Consider the following 23073-nt stretch of genomic DNA (forward strand, 5'->3'; position numbering starts at 1 on the left):
TTTAAAATCAAATTTCATAAATTCCTATAATTAAATCGAATCTCACAACGGAATCTCCTGTGAAGAGCATTTGAAGTGATTTGAATTATTTACTTTTGCTTACATGATGACTTGTAAATAGTAATTCCCATTTTTTTATGATCTTGAATTTGATTCTGTGTTCGAAATCTTTTAATATTTGATATATCTAGGGAGATAACTTTGATAATTCGCTATGAAATTTTCACAGAATTTCTTCAAAATGGTCTCAAGAACTGTTGTAGAATAATTCTCCTTCTCTTAAATTTAGAGGCAATTAAGCTTTTACAAAAATAATATTGCATTCTTGAAATTCTTTGCAGAAAAATCAACAATTTTTTTGGAAATATATTATTTTCGTAGTTGGAAATTTTTTTTTTTTTTTTTTCCTTTGGTTTGTTTTTTCCGTCGATCTTGTTTTCCGTGCTGAGCACCAATGCTACCGACGTGCCAGGAAGGCAGCTCCCACACCTGGACCCTACCTATCGACCCATCAACTCATGAACCGGGGACCAACGGCTTTACTTCCCTTCCGAAGGAAGGCGTGATCAGAGATGTTATGCCTCAGAACATCCCGGCGGCGCCGACTGGGATTGAACCCAGGCCTACTGGGGTGAGAGGTAATCACGCTTACCACTACACCACCGGCGCCGTTTAGTAGTTGGAAATGTTTTACATCAAATATCAGAATTAAAGTGGACTTTTTATACGATAGATGAGGAGATGAAAGTAAAGAGTAGATAGTTCCGTTATGACAGTGTGAAATTTGTATATAAAAAGTAGAAAGGGAACAAAGGACAATTTTGAGGAAGATACGAATAGGGTAGAGCATCTCCTTTACCAAGTTCATCCGTTAATGCAAAAGGGATGATCGCCGATTTACTCATGGTATCTCTGATGTGCGGAAACAGTTCTATCGATTGTTTCACACTCAAGCCGCCATCTAACGTAAACAACTACCCGATTCGTACCCTTCCTTAAAATTGTCCTTTGCTCGCTTTTTACTTTGTAGGTGGGGGAATTTACGTATTCTCGTCAATCTAAGCAGCTTCCGCACTTTTATTAGCATTTTCTCAGTGGCACACACACATATGACGTGTCTGTTTGTTTAGATTCATCTGCTGCTAGCTATTCTATCCATTCCAATCAACAAAACTGTCCAAAACGGTTTGAAAACGTTATTAAGGCGCTCCAAACTTCTCAGGTGAGTGTGACTATTGTCGGCAGCCTCTTTTACTTCGGCAACCCTTCCGTTTAAACTGCGTGTAAACCAGCTGTTCTATTATCGGCAACTCGAAATCAGCCGTATTTTGATGTGCTTATGTTTCTTTTGCAGAAACACCTGGCATAACAGGTTTGCTCAGTCGTAAAAATGTATAAGGATGGAAGTTGAAAGACTAAGGAATCGTTTAAATACATTCAGCGAAGTGTTTTAGTGAGAAAATACATCGAAATTAACGTTTAAATTGTCGTTGCCGAAAACAGTCGATGGCTGCCGAAGCCATCATTTACCCTATATACAATTTTCACACTGCCGTACTAAACGAAACTATCGAAACTATCGAAACTATCTCTATGATTGAATATCCTCATCTATCGTATAAAATCTCCACTTTAAGGGGGTATTCCCGATCTTTTTTTTCAAAAAATCAAATTTTTTTTTTTCACGTTTTTTTGTACTTTAGACTATATACTTTCATCCCCCCAAGCCGTTTTCCGATCAGCGAATTCGGTGTCCAGGCATAGCTGACTAATGGTAAGAACCCCCAAATGGTTTTAACTAAAGTCAAAACTTTAAACGCGTTTTTCTCGAAACCACATTTTTTTATCGGGCGAAGATTTTTCTCAGAAACTATAAGAGATATTGACTTGAATCTTTGCGCATTTTGTTCCTTATTAAATTCTTTGGAGCTTCTCCCACTTTCAGCCAAAAATATTAACATTTAACATTGTTTGAAGCACCTTAAAGCTGCAAAAAAGCGGGCTAAAAATCGCCTGTTTTTTCATATGGCCGCCATTTTGTTAATTTGCAAGATTTTTTGCTGCCAACGGGAGAAGCTCCAGAGAATCTTATGCAGATTATAATTTCATCACGAAATCTGTTTCAGATGAAGCCGTTCCAGAGAAAAGTCTTCGCCCGTCCAGGCGTTTGCGGCGAACAGGGGTCTGTTTGCCACCATTTTGTGACGTCAATAATGTCTTTTTTTATGTCGAAAAAAATTTATTTGTAAACTTTAATGTTCAATAAACAAGAATCCCAAAGAGTTAGGCGCATTACTATTCATTTTCCTTGAAAAAAAATTAATTGAAAAACAGGCCGAAAAAAGGCAAAAGATTGGGAATACCCCCTTAAGTCTGATATTTGATGTTAAGCACCTTCGACTATGTAAATCGTTAAATTCACGGATGAAGTAATAACACATGATTAGTTAAAGTAGATTATTTTCGATTTTTTATTGATTCTTCTAGGAACTCCCTGACGGCTCCTTCCATAAATCCATCCTTAGAATTTCCATGCAACTAACCTCAGAAATTTCAAAAAATTCTTCTTTAATTTGAATTCTCCTTAGCATCCCCATAGTATTACTCAGAATTCTCAAAACAAAAATCCATCACAAACTTTGAAACTCTTCTCAGAATTCCTTTGAGATTGAACCCTCAAACTTCGGTACCATTGGAATTCTTCTCGGAATTTATTTCGAACTGTTTAGAATTCTCTTGGAAGTGTCGTCAGAAATCACCCCAGAATTCTTTTAGAACTATCCGTAGAGACCATCTTTGGAGTTAACGGGATTTTCATGGAATTTTCATCAGAACCCCCTTAAGCAAAATTTCAGAACTAATTTTGAATTCTTATTAGAATTGGACCTAGAGTCTTCATCCAATCATCATAGAATTCTTCTTAGAACTCATTGCACTCTCAATTATATTAGAATTATTTCCAAAATTGTTTCGGAGCTGAATTTTGCGTCTCTTATATTTAATGTATACAATAATCAAAAGCGACGCTCGTATGTGTTAACCCAAGTTTAACTATAAAGTTAAAACCTGACTTAAGATTTAAGCGGAGAAGAAGAAATCGGTCCTCAGAGTACTTAATTTTACATGAGACTTTCGTAGTTTGTACTTTGGTATTCTTCTCTGATATCTTGGTGTCATCCCTAGGATCCTTTAAAATTCTCTTAAAATTAACTTTGTATTTTTAAAAGTTCTTGATCATCTCTGAAAGACTTTTGAAAATCTATCACAGACAAATACCTTTGGAAAGTTTCCTAGGTTTACAATTTATTGTCTGGGAAAGGAGGTATATTTTCCCTGATTTTTAATCGAAATTGTAGGCATTTCCCAATAGTTTTCCTGGTGTTCTAAAGTTTTGCGGTTCACTGGTCACCCTGGTTAAAATTTTCAATTTTTTAACAGATTTGTATATTTTGCTAAAACTACTGTAGACTTTCTTAGTGCCAAGTACTCAATTTAAACATTTTGTTGATACACTGGAGCCGCTTTTTACGCGGGTGATAAGTCCCGCGTAAATTCCGAAATCCGCGTAAAAAGCGACTCTAGTGTATAACGATAAACCGCGTGAATTCTGAAATCCACGTAAAAAAAACCGTGTAAATTCAAAAATCCGCGTAAAAAAACCGTGTAAAAAAACCGCGTAAAAAGCGACTCCAGTGTATTTTAAATTTCACTCTATTTTAGTGGTGAAAAAGTGACTTTATCGACAATTTTTAGGAAAATAGTGCCTTTTTGGTGACTGGCTTCAAAATAGTGACCAAGTCACTAAAAAGTGACCGGCTACCACCCCTGATATTTAAGAAATTTGTGGTGTTAAAACTATTGTTATATATACAAGAAATTTTTAAATATTTTTATATAGAACAAAAATTACCCACAACCTTAAAAACATCTAAAACTAGAATCAATTCCCGATAGACTGGAAGTTGTTTCACTAAAATAGGTTCAGAAATGATCAAATGGGAGCAATATCTAATTTTTAGACTCAGGTACCGACAGTTTAAAAACAATGTTTTCGACGCTTAGAGCAGTAAGACGAAAACTGGGTCATAAATTTGAAAATTAAAGATGATTTCCCATAGAATCTATAACATGTGACTTTTTCAACCTGTTTCAGTAAGTTATTGATTTTTCATACCACTAAAAATTTTGTATTTATATGAGAATATCAGATGTTTATTCCCCTTCAAAATGAAACCTGTTGTGATAAAATTGGTTCAAAATTGTATGTCTAACAGGTATTGTAAGTGGGTCTAAACTGTTTGGTTTTTGAACATACAAATCATCAGTTAGCTTACCAACGTTCAAAGTGTTGTCAAAAATCTAAATCTTGTTCAATAATCGCGAAATTTTGAGAGAACGTTATTATATAAAATCTAGATAGAGCTGGAATAAGGGCGAATGTCGCAAGTGTAAACAAACTGAGGTTAATACATCATGTTATACTACTTATTAATATGCTACAAAACGATACTAAAAATGTTTGGACAAATAATGTACGTTCTTAAAAAAACGCAAAAAACATAAGGGCGAAACCAACTTTTTTTTTATTACAAATTGAATTGGCTCTTACGGCCGCTTCCTCCCATATACATAAATGGGGCGAAACAGACATATTTCCTCCATACAAGGCGAAAGATATAATTTGAATATTTTCACTACTCCTTGCAATTACCGGTTGGTAATCAAAAGAAAACATTGTTAATCTGATCGAAATAAGCGAGAACACCCCAACACATGAATTTATCTAGAATCCAACAAACTGCAATAGGTCGATAGTAACAAACCATCAGGAAAAAGAACGTAAACATTGAGGCGAAACAGAATGTCAAAAACTAGCAGGCGAAACATAGGGGCTAAATAGCATCTGTGAACGCAGCCGGGCGAATAACCTCAGGGCGATACAAGATACTATAAATCAAAAGGGTGCATGCAACATTTTCATTTTTTTCGAGCTGTAAATAAAAATAATAATATTTTTATTTATCTCACCATAATGCTAACCAATAATGTAATGATTAGGAACAGTTCATTTCTAGGAATGGGTTAATAGTTTAAATTATATTTAATAATTTTTGTTCAAAACTTTAGATTCATTTTTCTCAGTTCAAGCCCATTGCAGCTCTATCTAGAAATAACAAAAATAAAAACATATTTTTTAAGGTTTTTTCCGGGGTTGCGCCCTAAACGATTTAAATTGTTTTGACAGTTATGGATTATAGCATACCAGCATACCCATCATCCGTTCAGTGTGAATTTCCTTTCACTTATATCCAGTGATGGCATAATCATCACTCAAATGAATTTTTCCGCTCTCATAGGCTCGAAATATCATATTGGAACAAAATATCAAGCATGATATTGATTTTACAAGCTCCTTTGATATTACGAGACTATTCACAACATGTTAAACTGTAGCTGTGAATTGACTCAACACAAAACTGATTCCATTGCACATCGTTTTCGTAGAAAGAGAAAGCATAGTTTGCCATCTCTCTTTCTTTACTCTTCACCGATGGTAGACACGATGTTACTGCTGCCAGCAGTGGTGAATGTTTCGGTTCGTGTTCGGGTGTAAAGCAAAAATTTTGAAACTCAAACTCACCATAGTTTGGTGAGAATTGCAGTTGGTGAGTATTGTTTACTTGATATTCAGAGCTACCGTATCTAAGCATGTAATATCATCCGCAGTTGATTGCTTGATGATTTTTGTCTACGAAAAACAAGTGCGATCGTGCTCATTGGTGAGATTTGATCTTTTGATATTTTAACAACGCTGCTTATATCAAAACATGCAAACAGTTTGGAGATCTTAGAAGTTGAGTAAAATTGACGATAAATAAACACACAAGTTCCGAAAGGTCAGTTTTGATCAGGTACTTTTATGATAAGCGTGCCATATGATATAGTAAAGATTATAATTATTGAGTTACATTCATCGGTACATCAAACTAATTATATAAAATATAAATTTGCGTTCGAACACAAGCCACTTCCACAGCAGTTTGACTATTTGTGTTTGTACGGGCATCGAAACTACTGCGTCCATGGCTTAAGCTTTGACTATCATACGCTCTATTTGTTCCGGAGACTAGTGCCTAGCTCTTGATGACCTTTGCAGCGGGTCCGATGCTCTATTTGCTAGTGTATTTTTCTACAAAGTACAAAGCCTAGGAACACACCCTCCGACGAAGCGAGGAACCCTCCTGTGACTGCCATGTCAAGCCACGGCACACTTTATTTGCATAGATAAACACCGTATTGAGGAACCAGTTGTGTGGGCCACTGGCATTGTTGTTCATCACATCAACCAATAAATGATTAACAAACGAACTCGTTTTCGGGTTGTTGGCTGAATGAGTGCGTTGTTTTTACGGGGAAAATAAACATGCATGATGCATAAAATGACAAATTTCCATAACGAGGCGCGATTGGCGATAATTGCTCCTGACCTTGTTTTTCCTGTCGAAAATTTGCAGAAACTTTATAGGTACCCTTACCGAGAACAATCGTTGTCATGGTTCAATATTTAATTCCATGTTTTCGCGGGCGATAGAGCGACACAGAGGTTGCAATTTTGGCCCTCGGAAAAATATAAACAATGCCACACAGAAAAGGAGTTGATTGGAAGCAGTCGCCGTTCACCGATCGATCGATGGCCTTCGACGTGTCCCCGGGAGTGGCATTAGGTTTTTTTTTTCGATGATTGGAATACCCTTTATTTTTAGCCTCGGATGATATCGGAGGAAAAAATCGATTGCTGATTTTCCGACTCCAATGCGGTATCTCCCCTCTCGAGCTCCGCTGCACAAACGGACACACGGAGAGAGAGAGTCCGTTGGTGAAAAAGGTTGATCGGAACCGTCGTCGTCGTATTCTGTTGGTGGATTCGGGGGAGGAAGAGCAGTGGCAGTGCGTTGTGCACAGCAAACATAGGGAACAGCAAAAAAAAAGAACAAATAGACAGAACATACTATATCAAACAGCAATCGACAGACAGGGCAGACTTTTTTTTTTATTATTGGATTTTCGTGTCAGAATAGAGTGCGCGCTGGTACATATTGCTTTTTTCGGGGATGATATAACAGAAGGTTTCCAATACCCTAGAGCGAAGGGTTTTGCAGATTTGTAATGCTGTCTAATAAATTTTACACTTTCCGATACAACATACACCCCATACAAGGTCACCTTATTGCAATGTATGACTAACAGACAGAACGAAAAGATTTATCATTCATCAATTTCCCAAGAAACTGACCAAGACTGACATTAGTTTTTCAGTATTCGCGCCTAAATTGGTGTTATGTACACAATCAATTGTCGTGAATTACACACACTTACTACTGGCACTGTTCTCCAGCAGCTCGCCGAACGAAGTGATTCTCGCAAGCGGACAGACGCTGTTCTTGTTGTCACGATCGACGCGCTGCTGTGTGCGAGCTTCGACGAAAGCAGCTTACGTAAATGGAGAGCTTATGTCGAGGTGACTTCTTTTTTTTATAACGCTCAGCCCACAAGGCGTTCGCGTCGACGTCGTCATCATCATCCGTGGGCTGCCTGCCTGCACTGCACACCACTCACACATGTGTGTAGTTCAGAACTTTGACAGTTCAAGTCGTCTTGAGAAATCATCTCGACCGTCTGGAGCCTCGTGCAGTGCATCTCAGATTGAGGAGTATACGAGTGTGCGAAAAAAAAAGATGGAATTAACTGTTTCAGCAATGATCTCTTGAAATAAATTCTAGCGTTCAGAATCATAAGGTCCTAACTGCAATGATCGATTTTCTCTTTTGTTGGTAACTTGGTTGGATTAATCTCGGAGCGTTTGCTAGTTTGTATTTTTTTTTAAATTCGGAAAATTTGTTCACTGTAATGTAAAAGAGAATCCGTCATCGCAGTTTGGCCTTTATGATTCTGCACGCTAGATATAGTCGTTATTAGGTACATTGCAAATAAATAAGGAAACATAGAAAATAGCGCAGAAAACCGCTAGTTTTCGCTTCTTTCACATTTTTGCCAATCTACTGCTCTTAGGCTTCCTTCTCTCGTTCTCACTTCGTACTCCGTTCTGTTTGAAATAGCCAAGCGTGGAAAGGAAGTTTCTGGAATGAGTAAACGAAAAGCAGGTTTCTGCAAGCTAGCATACATAGCAGCAAATAGAAAAAAAAAACAACAACAACAACCCATTCGCGACCGCCTTTAAAATAATAGCACAAACTAGGAAGCGAAATTGACAATGTCAATGCTGCTGGCTAATCGATGTCCGGTGTTAGAGGTTTTATAACACAGTCGCAGGTGTACGGGTTCACACCATTTGAAAATGTTCCTACGGTTTGCATTCAAAAAAGTTGATCTCATACAACTACATCTGTTTCAACTACGGCACTATCTTAAACGTTATTATTTGGCGTTTAAGTATCAGCGAAGATAACATGTCAAAAAGACTGTCAACTCTGCCAGAATCCAAGCGCAATGATAGATCCACCACTGACCACCAATTTTAAGAAATATAATTCCCGTTTTTTCCGGGTGCCGAAATATGTTTTAAAACCCATCAGGCGGCCGAACGCTACTGAGCCGAGGTCATAAGACCGAATATAAAGAAGTTCTATACTAAAGATTAATTTCAAATGCGGCATAATTTTCAAGATACCGATTTAAAAAAAAATCTTTACACTTGGATTTGGATGCTTTGAAGTATGGTCTAGAGAATTTTGATGAGAATGTCAAATGTAGGGTTGTTATTTAAAAGTTTTTAAAAATTTGATCCGCGAAATCCGCTATTTCTTTTTACTAATCCACAAAATAATGTAATTTTCAATGAAAGATCTCACGCGATATTTGCAGATACTTCTGTCACTATCATCGGATGAGAAAACTATGATAGAGATTTACTTCAAAATCTCATCGATTTTTTTTTGTCATGACAGAACGTGACAGTGTTGTTAACATCGCAATTACCAGCCCATTTATTGATATAATTGTTACTTGTACCGCGGAAATCTTAAACATATATTCACTTTACCGATTACATACTGTTGCTTGCCTAAGCTCATCAAAATCAGTTAGAAATGTTGATGTCAAAACAATATGACAATTATTCTTATGAATGCTTGATCATTGGAAAATAGCATAGCATAAACCAGGTTGCACAATGTCGTAGGTGGTACGAGCTCCAAACTGTTGTTAAGAAGGAGACCCACCTTCATCCGTTGCTGTTAGATAGTCATTTCTCGATGAACATTTCAAATGGTCCTATCTGCCTTGATCGATTCTCTTCATCGACATTCTCTTTTCATAACCACTGCTATGCAAACAGATTTCGCGCTAATTCTACTACATAGTTTGATAAAGGAGGTTCTTATCTAGCGTCCAAAACGTCAAAACGACAGGGAAAGGTTTTGCAGCTGAGTTATTAACAAAAGAGGAAATCGATGAAGAGAATCGATCAATGCAGATAGGACCTTTTGAAATGTTCATCGAGATTTGTGAATAATTACAACCTCTTAGATACGGGATGTGTCTCCCCCAACAGACAAGAGCTGTTCTGGCCACGTCCTTGCATCTGGTGGGGTAAGGAGAGGAATGTTAGTCCGACACTTACTGAAGAGAGATGCAGAGAACTCTACGACCCCTCATAAGTGTCGCGGGAAGGGTCGATTTTTGTCAGTAGGGAGGGTAAGCCATAGGATACGCCCATCCGGCGTTTCTGGCAATCGTTATATCAAATGCTTGATCATTGGAAAATGACAATAAATCTAATGATAGGCAGTTTCGTCTCGTGATAGTGAGAGGACCTGTTTTCTCATTGTCACATGATGAACTTAATATTTACCAGCTCTGTAACATGGCATTTTAAGCTTAGTACTTTTAGTGGACATTTGATACAATAGTAGTGACTAAAATAATGAAAATAGTGACCAAAAAGTGACTTTCAAACATTTCGTTGATTGCGACCCGCTTTTAGCAATATAAACTCACAACCCACCCATGAGCATTTATCAAGTATCTTTAAAATAAAACAAATGGTTGAAGTTTCGGGTCGAGACCAGGGCATCATAATATCAGCTTCAATCGACCAAATCGATGCGACAAAGAGACTGCTGGTTTTCTTTTTTACATAGGATTACGTCTTTCGGCATCATATTGGGGGTGCAATTTAAAAAAAAAACCAACATCGACCACGTTACGAAAAGTGGTCAGGTCTTATATTTCTGTCAATAGCGGATGGATTTTACTTCTAAACAAGCCAATCGATTGGAAATGTTTCTACGAATCTGCTAAAATGAACACCTTATCAATTTTCAATAAGTCACAATTGAAAATTACACAAGTGTCCAACTGTTGCAGTGGGGATCAAAATTATCACCGATTGCCTGCAAAAAAAAGAGGGTTTCCGCAACACAGTCGGCGAGTCTTCATACCGAGCACGTAATCCTATGTCAATTCTACGGTCTACCTTCATTCGCAAACCTAAACCACAATCGGGTAGAGGAGAATTTCCCCTACCTGTTCATTATGTTGGTTTACCTTTGCGGACTTCGGTTCGCGGGAAAATGGCCTTACAAGGTTTGTTTACAAAATGGAGTTAATAACTTGTAAGCCATTTCAATTGTTGGTCTTGCAAAAATAAAGTCGACGAAGAGAATCGATCAAAGCAGATAGACCCTTTTTCCAGCTCTGTATAGAAATCTTGCGTCACTTTCCAAATAGACCAATCTACATTGATCGATTCTCTTCATCTACTCTCTCTTTCGTTAATAAATTACTGCATCCATATTGCGTGCTAGTTTTTTTTTAAATATAGCCTTTTAAAAGACAATAAGAACAGCAGACTATGTTATTGGAGCCGAGTTATTAACTAAAGAGAAAGTCGATGAAGAAAATCGATCAATGTAGATTGTTCTATTTCAAAGGTGACGCGAGAAATGTTCAATCGCTTGAATCTCTTTCCCCCGTCGCTCCGTTGGTCTTTCTTTCAAGCTTGACTTTGATAGTTTCGTCTTTCATGAAACACATCAACAGAGGTTTCATGACGTAGGGCTTAGATCTAATGTTGGGCCTACTAAGCACAACCCGCCCTTTGCCTCTATTTTTCGAGTGGATTATTTATTCGTTCCTTTGTTTTTCAGACAAATGGGTGTCAACATTCATATCACGCGTTCTCCTTGACTTCCTTCTGCAGCTTTTGAACTAAAGTATCGTGCCAAACGCATAATTGACTTGTTAACTCTGAAACAATGGATTTATTTGATGTTTTCTGCTCGATAGGCCCAACATGGGCGATTAAGCTGAAGTAGTGCTCTACCCTATATGACGAAAAATGAAAATATATATTTAAAGCATTTGAAGATTACACGTAGCATGTTTAATTTATCTTCAATGCATATTTATCTAGAAAAAAAAATAACGAAAACGGGACATAACGCATTTTTAACAAATTGAAAGAGCGGTGATAAAGTGTTCGTGAAAGGGATTTGAAAGCCATAATGAGGTTTCGTTTGAAAGCGATGAGCAAAGCAACGACGAGGAGATCCACAGCCAGCCTTTCCTTCTAAGCGTGCTTCCTTTTCATTTTCATTTCTTGCTGATAGTCTAGCTAGGCGTTATAGAAATGAAGCGTTGAAGCACGTTTATAACTCGAGTTCATTTTAGAGTTTCGAAAATGAAGAGCCCAGGTCGAAACCCAGCTAGCGGCTCACGGTGTCCGGGAGATTCTTTCGATCGATGGACCAGCGGAAACGGCGAGTGAAGAAATCAAGAAGGTCTTCAAGGAAAAGGACGACAAGGCGAAGGCATTGTTGGTCCCTTTTGTCGCGGATAACCACTTGGTATATATCCGGAACAAGCAGGCAGCAAAGGACCCCTGTCTAATACTTGCTCCAAGAACGGATTTGCGTCTCAAGCGTATATTCGGCGATCCCTGGCGTTACTACGGATGAACGAAAGAACTGCGCTAACGGAACATTTGAGGTGTTTTGACGAGCTCGTACAACAACTAAAGGATGCCGGGGCAACGGTGACCGAACTCAAGTGAGTCAACTTTTAAGAAGTCTACTGGCAGAGGAACGGAAGCGGACAGGAAGGAATTTTGAAACCAGCAGCGGACAGGAGAACATGGTCTTGGCTACCAAAATCAAGGAAAGAGTCTGGAGGAAGACTGAAGTTTACGGGTAAATGTTTCGGATGCGGTGCATTTGGGCACAAGCGAGCAGCGTATCCCAACGTGAGAAACCAGTGTGTTCGGGCGCAAGCGGCGTGTATTCTGATTGATCGGGAAGTGGTCCTGCTTCGTCCGTCCGCAAGAAAACCAGAAAACTACAAGATGGAGTGGATTCTTGACTCCGGAGCAAGCAGGCACATGTTAAACGAAAAGACGTTTTTTTCTACGTTTGAGAAGCGGGCCACCCCCGTAACCATCGACAGTGCTTAAAACACGGTAAGCATGAAGGGCACTAAATAAGGAACCGTTAAAGGGAAGGTGACGACAGAAAGCAGAAGATTATCGTTGAAGATAAACAAGGTTCTATTTGTGGTGCCACACCTGCAGTATAATCTACTATCGGTGGCGGCGTTACTTAAAGTTGGTGTTCATGTGGAGCGATCCTTAGTAAGTTTGAAGAAACCATTGAAGAGGACGACACTGGTGATAGGAATGATTACACCCATTTCGCCGTTGTATATCTGATGAAGACGAAGAATCAACTGTTTGACTACTTCAAGATATATGCAGCAATGGCAACCGCAAAATTCGGAGTCGAAGTGGAGAAAATACTTTGCTATTGGGACGTTAGTATTTCAGCAATCAACAGCTGTTGTACTATGAGCAACGTGGAGTTCAAGTCGAGTCGACGGTTGGCTATTCAACACAACAGAATGGAGCAGCTGAACGGTTCAACCGAACTATGACGGAAAAAAAATGCGAGCTCTTTGATCCAATCAGGAGCACCGAAGTCACTGTGGGGGGGGGGATCATCAGACATGCCCCCCCCCCCCCCCCCCCAACAGTATTCGCTTGGGTTCCGGGGCATTGTAGCATCACTGGCAACTCCAACGCTGACAGACTGGCCGGGGCGGGGGAACCATCTGGTACCAGGTACACCGATGAAGTTCCGGACATCAAGCGATGGGTCGAAACTTCCATGCAGGCTAGGTGGCAAGAAGAATGGTTGGCAAACCAAGGACCGCTTCTAAGGAAAATCAAGGAGAGCACGCGTCCATGGAAGGACCTTGGGAACCTGAAGGAGCAACGAGTCATCTCCAGGCTTCGCACAGGTCACACCCGGCTCTCACACGATTTCGGCGGAGACCTGCGTCGTCTGTAATATTCCAGCCACCGTCGAAGCACATCCTCTGCGTGTATCCAAAGTACGACTCGTGCCTTTTGGGGAATATCGCCACAATACTGGGCGACGAACCTTCGATCCTGGCTACCCTGACCTCCTTCCTGAAGGACGCTGGTTTGTTTTTCAATGTTTGATTCCTTCCTTTCGGCCGTCGCGGCATCTCTACCGGACGGGGGCACCACCTTCCACGGAGGAACTCTGCCTTGTTCGAATTAGTCAATAAGTTAACTCAATGTCAATGGTCTAGTTTGTTCTTCTGTGTTTCCCAAATTTTAAATTTTAAGTGTTGACCAAAACTCTGTAAATTCCAGCTGTGTTTTCCCCCAGGCAGGCCTTATACCTCTGATATTTTTCCTGCAAAGTAAAGAACTAGCCAATGGCTAAAATTCACTAAAATAAAGAAGAAGAGATATGAAATAAAATATAAAATAGATTCCGAAGCAGAAATTAAGTAAGTTAGATCCTACTGGCTAACGTTGCGTAATGCTTGCATACGTACCCGTGTGGCTATCGACTTTAGAATCTGATATCAAGAAAGCAGTTCGTAGCTCGTGATGTCCGGTTCAATGAAATCGAATTTCCGTTCAAATCGACACGGAAGTTGGAAGCCAATGCTAATCGGGACATTCCGTTAGTAATTCCTCAAGTACAATGATCAAGAAAAGGAGCCATGGCACTCCCACCGCAATTAAAAAGGGGTAACTTCTAAAACGGGACTACTCCAAGGTGGTCGGGAGTGCAGGAAAACACGATGGTTCAAAGATTTCATTTCGTCATATGAAGCTGTAGACCATTCTCCTCAGGTCCCTGTGTCCTATAAAGACATTGCTGACCATCCAAATCGAGCAAGCTGGCTCAAAGCGGTAGACGAGGAACTGAGTGCGTTGGACAAGAACCGGACCTGGGTTTTGGTGCAGTAACCTGAATCGTTTGTACCCGTGCCAAGCAAATGGGTATTCACGTTGAAGACGGACGCTACAAGGAAAGGCTAGTGGCGAAAGGCTGTGTGCAGCGGAAGAATATCGATGATGAGGAAACGTTTGCTCCAGTGGCCAAACAGAACATAGTCCGAACGGTTCTGGCTACTTTGAACACCAAAGGACAGGAAATCCACCAAATGGCCATCCGTACAGCCTTTCTGAACGGAGAACTGGATGAAGAGGTGTACATGCAGGTACCGGATGGAGTTAGAATCAAGTCTGGTAGAGTTTTTGTGTGAAGCGAACCCCACACGAATCAATATATTGTCGCGAAGGGAAATTATTGATAATAATATTGATGATGTGAATACAGAAATATTGTCAATATCGATGTATTGACGTCAACAAAGAATGTATTGACAATGCGATTATTGTCAATAAAAGCAATATACTACCTGTGAAGCACTAAGGAGATGCAACAGTGTATATTGTTGTTAACGTAGATGATCTGTTGATCGTAGCTCGGAGCATACAAGCGATATTTAGTATCAAGGAAACGATGAAACAAGAATTTGACATGGGACATGGCTGACATGAACGAGCTGCACGGCTTCCTGGGAATCAAGATTATCTCGTAGAATAAGGAATCATGAAGCTTTCGCAGACGGGATTGATCGAGAAGATCCTACACCGTTTTGGGATGAGCGCCTGCAAACCATGCCAAACTCTGGCTGAAATCAGGTTACTGTTGAAACGAAGCGGTGAGCGGTGCGAGCATCCTTATCGGGAACTAATTGGAAGCCTAATATACCTGATGATGGATACTCGACCGAATTTGTCCTTCATCGTCGGTTAATTTTCGAGGTTTCAAGACACAGCAAGTCTGGAGCACTGGCAACACGCGAAGAGAGTCCCGGTACGTTCAGGGTATTAGGCATTTGGAGTTGGTTTACCGTTGCAGCCCGAATAACGCAATTAACGCATTCTTATAAACATGAAAATTATATCTGGCAACACTGTCTAACTTTTCCAGACGTTGAGACAGAAAATGTTCAAGCGGTACGGTGAGCTTCTCCTGTCACTTTGATGACGATAAAATCCTAGAAAATATGCTGCGGTCAAGTCAATTACTCGTAGCACAAGACATGGGAGAAGAAGAAGAAGGAAACAGCAACTTGTAGCTAGGTTAGGTGATGATGGTCAGTAGTCATTTCATATGTGCCATATGATATATCACCTACTTTTTTTGTTTGGGGGTGAGGGATTCCATTTTAGTGTTCTAATTTCAGCAAAATTTATTAGAAAACCTAAAGCACCCCCTTTTTAAAATGTGACGTGCTTAATGGATGCTCCTCTTGACATTTTTTTCCGTTCTTATCCACTGCTGGACCAGCAGATCTTATGAGTCACATATTCGCTCAGATGGAAGAAAGCAGCTTCGTTTTGAGCCAGCTGTGCTGTTGTTTCTGAACGCAACGTGTGACAGGTAATGTTACCGTTCTTTCTCATTTTTCCCCATGTTCGGTACATCCAGCACTCGAGCAAAGGCCAGGCGAGCTTTTTTTTTGCGTACACCGTCGTCGTCGTTTCGTATCATATCATTGCAATTTTCGCCTGCCCCGAATGACACCAATACCCGGAGGTAACTTGTGCCGACACAAACACATGCATATGCCGCAGTGCTGTTCCCAGTGTAATTATCGCCATCGATTCCCCACGGATCCACCGCAAAACGCGGCGGAACAAAACCGGAGTCGTACAAAGAAGAAAATGAGACATGAGTAATGCTCTCTAAGCGCTAACGACGAACGGACACAGGAATGCAGTGGAAAAGTTGAATCATCCAGTTGGACCACGGCAACTGACGCTAATTTCAAGTTCTTATCAAGTTGTGTACGAACGGGGGAGCTCCTTACATTGTTCCCCAGTGCCTTTTCGGTTCATCGAATTTCAACCGCAAAGCATGCCGAAGCTTCCGGTGACTTGTCTATTTTCTGGCGATGACACCGACTGCAGATAGCCCTTCGAAATGTGTCATTCCCTGTGGCAACAACGCGGGGGGGGGGGGGGGGGCGGCGTGACACGGGAAGAAGGAGGCACAAGAAGTCGCCTTCTTCCACCATGACTTCGTTTACTGATTCTTCTTCATCATGGTTGGTTTCATGGTAGCAATTTTCGATTCTGCGCACCAGCGTCCGGTCGAAATCCATCATGTTGGTGGAATCCTCCACACGTCGAAAAGAGAAATTGAAGAAAATGCGGCAGGATTTTCCGGGAAGGAAGCACCACACGAGGGTACGTTGTTCGTCCCAGTGGAACACCCTGCCCGAGCATGGCGACAGATGAAATAAATTTTAATGGAAATCCGCTTCTCCCTCGGCCCGGCGTCATCATGCAGCAGTCAGTCTTCGAAACTTCGGATTGATAACAATACTTGGCTCAAACGAAATCGTTATAGGAGCTTTGTGCTTATGAATAAGCAAACAGATTGGTCCGGTGGTATCATCGAATCAAGAACGAATGTACAGCTATGGCCGAGTGCTGTTGCTGCAGCACCGTCGTCGTACGTTCTGATGATTGTGTGAACCAAATCGAGCGGAAGGCAACGGATTGCACACAAAGAAAGACATCAACTATGGGAAACTTTCCCCACAAACCATTGAGAAATCAAAGTTGGAAATTGATCTAATAGAATTTATGTCCGAATCCACCTAGTTGGGAAGATGCTTGTCGTTTCGAGGAGGAGCAGCAGCAGCAGTAGCAGCGGTACCAACGAGAGCCAAAGCTAGCTGGTTGCGTAACTTGATTACACATACTGAATGATGATGATGATGATGATGATGACGAGGATGATGCTCGGGCGGTGTACCGGTTGGTTATCACATTTCTCTGCAATGTGATCTCCGGGCCGCTATCTTGGAAAAGTTATATTTAAATCGCACTGGAAGAGTGCATGTAAATTACCGCTTCCTGGGACGATTGTCATCCACTTTACAAATGCCTAAGAAATGTGTCCTGTTCATCGATAAAGTTTTGTGTGCTTGAAGCTTAGAATTTACTTATTGTTCGTCCTAATCTTGTACAACTAGCTCGCTTCTAGATTCAGTTATTTAGTTAAAGATTGTCGGTGGTTTAAGGTCCTAGATCTGACAGCCTAGAGCCTATGAAGGGTAAACATTTCGTTTGGCCTGATCGCCCATTTTCGTTCTATCGGGCAGTAAACATCAAACATATCTATGATTTTCAACTATTTAATTATACGGCTGTACGATCCTTTTGTTCAAAGGCTACTATTACGAAACCTTTAAGAGCGCAAAGTATGAATATTTACACCCTTAGTTATCAAAAATAGAAGAAGCACTCCAAGCGAATCAATTTTTCCATTCCATTTTTGCCTTCATCCGTATGACGAAGTAAATCCAATGACGTTCCTATGTGTTTGTACGAAATTGAAACCCGTAGGCTGAATTCATTTTTAACAAAATATAAACAATTTGTGACTCTTTGTCAAACCCAACGGTATACCTATATGAAAAGGTAAATAAATTTAGAAGTCATCTGCATTGAAAACATTCAATTTTGTCTAAAAACCCTCTTGAAAAAAGGGAGGTTAAGTACGGGTTATGTCTAGTAGGCCGAAAATTTGATTGAGTGTGAGTGCGTGAAAATTGTTTAATGATTTTCCCGGTTGTGTGATAGAAAAACGCCCCAGTATTGGCCATGTTTCTATTTAAGCCACCTTTTGACGATATTTCACGTTGTTTGCAATTTTGAGATGTTGAATTTTTTGGTACAAATTATATTCATCGGTCTACATAAACATTTCGACCACAAAATACACGAATATTGAACCTATGGCCAAAACTGGTGCACTTCCCCTATACATTTAAATTAGGCATAAAGCCGAAAGCCGAAAGGATTAAATGATTCATTATTAAGACAGCAACATTTCCTTTGAGCTTGAATTTGATTCTGCGTTCGCAATCTTCAAAATTTGTATGTTTTTACTTCATTCAAAACTCTTTACAGGTAGTTGGAATATGTTCAACCATTTCCTTTAGAATCCCTTAGAATTTTCATTCATTTTTTCAGAATGAATCTGAAAAGTGAGATTCTCTTTGGGAGTCCCAGCCCAGAAATTATCTACAGAACAATCCAAGAAATCATTCGCTTCGATTTTTAAAGTTCTGTCCAAGAATTCAAGCCATCCATAATTCGATTGAATTCGCTTTAGAAATCTTGTAAATGTCTTAAAACTTTGCTCAGAATTATCTTGGAGTTCTCTTCTAAATTCTTCCGAAAACTGCCCTTTGAATTATCCTCGAAATCCCCTTTGGAATTATACCCTAAAAATCCGGTATTTTTCATGGATCATGGAATGCTCTTCACAATCGTCATGAAATTTTCCACAGAGCTACTTTAAAATTCTACTCTGAAAACAATTTACTTGGAGTTCTAGCCAAAACTCTCTAAGAGTTCTCCTCTTAAATGCCGTGGTGCTAACACTAGAATACATTCTAAAACCTACTCAATTTTCCATGCAACATTATAATCTAAAAATCTCTTCAAATCCAGTTCAAAGGCTTACGGTTCGAAATCTTATTTTTTTTCGAAGAGATTTATCATAGAAATTCACGGGTTTTTCCCGGTGACTTCGAATTCCCTTTTCCAATTTTCGGCTTTTTCTTCGATTCCCCAGTTCTGGGGCCACCCTGCTGACTTTTAACCTTTGTTATGTCATTCTGACGCGAATGCCTATGGAATTTTGAGGTAAACCTAAACATAATTTTTGTGTTTATTTGAAAGAAATGCTGAAATTCTACCAAATTCTCGGAATTCTGACGAGAATTCCAAGATATTTTTTAAATAAAATCCTAAGAAATTCTGAGATGAATTTCTGCGGAAAAGAAAGGAAGATCTGAATTTAAATACTAAGTGATTAAAAAGAGAATTTATGGGAATCGTCGGAAGAATGCAGGTGCAGTTTTTATGGAGAATTTCAAGAGAACGCTTAATAGAGTTCAAAAAGAATGATAAGCAGAATTTCAAGGGTGTTCTGAGGATAGTTTCAAAGGAATACTGAGGAAGATTCAGATAAGAACTTCAAAGGGAATTCAGAGAAAAATATCAAAGAAAACGTATTAAGGAGACAAATTTAAAAAAAAATAGAAGAGAAAGTAAAATTTAGAAAATAATTTTAGGGGTTTCTGAGGAATCTAATTTTCATAAAAATTGTAAAGGAATTAAGAGAAGGATTCCAAGCAAAGGCTTAGGAGAGTTTCCAGGGAATTACAAAGACAATTCAATGGTAATTACGAAGAAGACAAGGTTTTTGTCATGTATCACTATTGTTCTTTTATCTTGTAAATATCATGTAACACGTTATTCCCTAGTATGAACTTGGCGTTAGTCACAGAAATTTCAAAAAGTTTCTATTAAATACTTTTCAGCTTAAATTTGAAATTTGTAAACATTAAACTAATTGGAAAAATTACACATACCTTGGTAGATAAAGGTGAAATCTGCATGGTTCAGAAATCATACCGATCTCTTAAGTTTATTTTCATAAACTCTATAATAAGTTTGTGCAGAATTTTTTTTTTTCATAATAATAAACTTGTACGTTCATAATAAATAAAAATACAACGCACACGTTAAGTAACCGTATATTATGTATTGATTTACCCGGTTCTCCCATCGAATTCCCATTACTTTTTAAATTCCCGGATCGCATGAACATGATTGACCGCCCGCGGTTTGTAATTCTGCGAAATGTGGAGGAGGCGAATGAACCACGAATTGCAACAGCTGCTGGGAGAACCACCTATCACCCACACCGCAAAAATCGGGTGACTTCGGTGGGCTTTACACGTCATAAGAATGTCGGACCACGACCCGATGAAAATGGGTTTTTGATACATTTTCCAAAGACTATTTTTACCGTGTACTCAGTGAATAATAACGTTGTAAATTTAGTAGAAAAGGTAAAATCGCAATTTTACTTTGAATTTAATACTACAATATAGAAAAAAAAAATCACATAGGATGTTTTTACTAGTAAAGTTGTACATCGTACATGTAACATTGGACGATTTTTCTCAATGACATAATCAATCAATCTTGGACTTCTTGTAACCTTACATCGGTTTTCCATGCATCATGCCATCAGCACCAATCATGTTAGGCAGTCATAATGTCCGAAGTAACAATCAAGTATCCATCATTTGAAACTGTTACATTGGACCATTTTTTACCTATGATTATCTTAAATAAGTGAAAGCAAATTTTGATGAGTGCTTGCTTTTGTATCAAATACAATGAAGAGCAGTAGTTTGTATCGATTAACTCGATTTGTTTACATTTGTTACTTAGGATCTTTTGAAAAGTTAAGCGAGAATTGTCGAATAGCCGTAACTGTGTTTGCAAACAATGATTCAAACGCCAATTGGCGAATCAAAGCAAAGCCAAAACTAGTCATGCGACACCTAGTTTTCAGGTCCGCAATCACAAAAATGATGATGTATTAAAAAAATGTCATGCAATTTGACAGATATCAACACGTCATTATCATTTTCACCCACTCTCCATCGGTGAGTCAATCGTCACTTTGATTCATCAATTGCAGATCCAGCTACCCATTTCAAGAATGGTACACATCCAGAATAATTAAATATAAACTATACATCATGTACAAATGGATCGTCTAAGGCTCTGAACCATTTGGTAGTTAATTAAATTTGGTTAAAATTTGACAGATGGAAAGTTATCGATTAACCCTGCTATCCGGGCGTGGCTATTTCTGACAGACAAGAACTTAAATTTTGACAGGGATAATTTTTCCGAGGGGGGCGACTCCTCGGGGGATGGATATGGCTGTCAGATCGCTTAAGTTTGCTGCGTACCGAACATCTGCAACGTTGTCAGCGGTACCATGATATAACAATGTTGTTTTGATGTTGAGTACGTGTATTCAGCTATATGTCAAACCCTTGCTCTATCTACGATGCAGGAAAAATTGTATTTTGCTGTGGTTAGCTGCGCGCACGCGAAAGAAGATTGATGACGATTCTGAAGATTTCTTGCAAAAAGATGATGCGCGATGCAATTAGATGCAAGAAATGATTTTTTTTTTTCGAATATTGATTCGCTAGTGTGAGATATGTTGAGCATCTAGATTTGAGATTTACATGTGTCGCCCCCTTCGAATTTTTCGAAGTTTTATACAAGTAAATTGTGTGTTAGAACAGCCTCTTTGGCCAACAACTGAGTGCGAACCCCTTTATTATTTTGAATGCGATCACCATTTCCCTACCACGATGAAAGGCCCAGGTTATCGTAATAGATTTTCACATACAAATTTCATGATGATCTACGATCATCACTTCAATATCGAGTTACTGAGCAGGACACACTTCATGCTTAGGTTTAAAGTTTTCCGTAAAACCACTTCAAATTTTCCAAACCCACTACAAACACACCTGATTCGAAAATGTTGATGAAACGATAAAACTCTTCGATCGTTTCGAATTTCGAACACCCTGGCATCACTTCCATTCGCACACGGCTTCCCCGCAAACACACAACCACACTGACAAACCGCACCGCCGCAAACGCCATTCAACACCTACACATTCGCATTGGACCGTGTGCCGATGCATGGCACGTGCGCACGTATTGGTGAAGGAATTGTAATTAGCTTTTTCGCTTCCAACTACACATACTACTTTTACTGCCTGGCCATCATCCGTCCGTCGTTGCACGGTCGAAAGTGCCGATTCGAGAGAAAAAAAAAACCCTCTATCCTGAACATTCTTCCGAATCCTGATTTTCATGGGAGCAAAAAGAAAATGACCCATCCTTCAATTTGGAACGGTCCGCATGTTCCCTCATCATAATCCCCCGAACACACCTATTCCGTCGTTTCTCTACTTCCACGAAAAAAAAATTGAAGAAAAAGAAGAAAGTTCCTCCTCATGGATTGCCCAGACTGACGGACGGACTGACATCACGCACGGATGTAGCTGGCCGAGCATAGGAAAAAAAAAAACTAAAACGAGAATGGACAAAGATGGGGTCACCACTTACCGTCATATCGCTCCGCCTGTTCGGCCAGCTTGGCCTTGTAGATGTTGTTCTCGCGTTCCGACATGTTGGAAGAATCTGTTGAAATTTCCGGCTAAGGTCCACGCAAGGAAAAAACCGAAATCCGCAAACTTTGCTCACTCACACGCCACTCGCGGCACACACTCCCGACAATTTTTTCTTCACCGAAAGAAGCGAATAATCCACACCGTTGCAACGAATCCAAAGAAGGCTTCCGGCTTTTCCTTTATATTCCGTACTACTGGCTGCTTTCTGCAGCACACCACCAACGATTTGGCTTCTTCTTCTTCGCCTTCTTTCTCTTTCAGCGCAAAATTGCTGCTCTCGCTCTCTTTCTACTCCTTTTCTTCTCGTCGTCGTCGGATGGAAAACGCCGAAAAAACTGAACGCGCGGAGGAAGAAAACTGAAAACGGAACTTCGTCGAACTCGCGCGGCGCACCCCTGGAACACTTGAGGATCAAGTTTCCGGCTTCTTGGCTAGTTCTCCACACCAGAGGGACCGAAATAACGAACGGCAAACGAAACGCACACCGCAGGCACACGCGCTATTCCGCTTTTCTGGAGCTTTTTCAAACACTCTGCAAAAGGGGGAACTTTGGGACACTTTCTGCTGCTGGGCTGTGAGACTGACGACTGCTTCTTGCAAGGAGAAAAACCACTCTAAATC

General features: G+C 39.8%; 1 protein-coding gene across 1 annotated transcript in view; it reads right to left on the reverse strand.

Annotated features, from left to right (window-relative positions):
• The window catches only part of 14-3-3epsilon (tyrosine 3-monooxygenase/tryptophan 5-monooxygenase activation protein epsilon), a 71574-nt gene extending 48501 nt beyond the window's left edge, over positions 1 to 23073 (reverse strand). Inside the window, exon 1 of the mRNA XM_065239057.1 lies at positions 22388 to 23073. Within this exon, the coding sequence (XP_065095129.1) occupies positions 22388 to 22451 (64 nt within the window). The 5' untranslated portion in view covers positions 22452 to 23073. The remainder of the gene's footprint in view (positions 1 to 22387) is intronic.

Source organism: Ochlerotatus camptorhynchus, unplaced genomic scaffold (genome assembly GCF_037179485.1).
Source record: "Ochlerotatus camptorhynchus isolate MF236.1 unplaced genomic scaffold, CSIRO-AGI_Acam_v1.1 ptg000046l, whole genome shotgun sequence".
In the NCBI taxonomy this organism is placed as follows: domain Eukaryota; kingdom Metazoa; phylum Arthropoda; class Insecta; order Diptera; family Culicidae; genus Ochlerotatus; species Ochlerotatus camptorhynchus.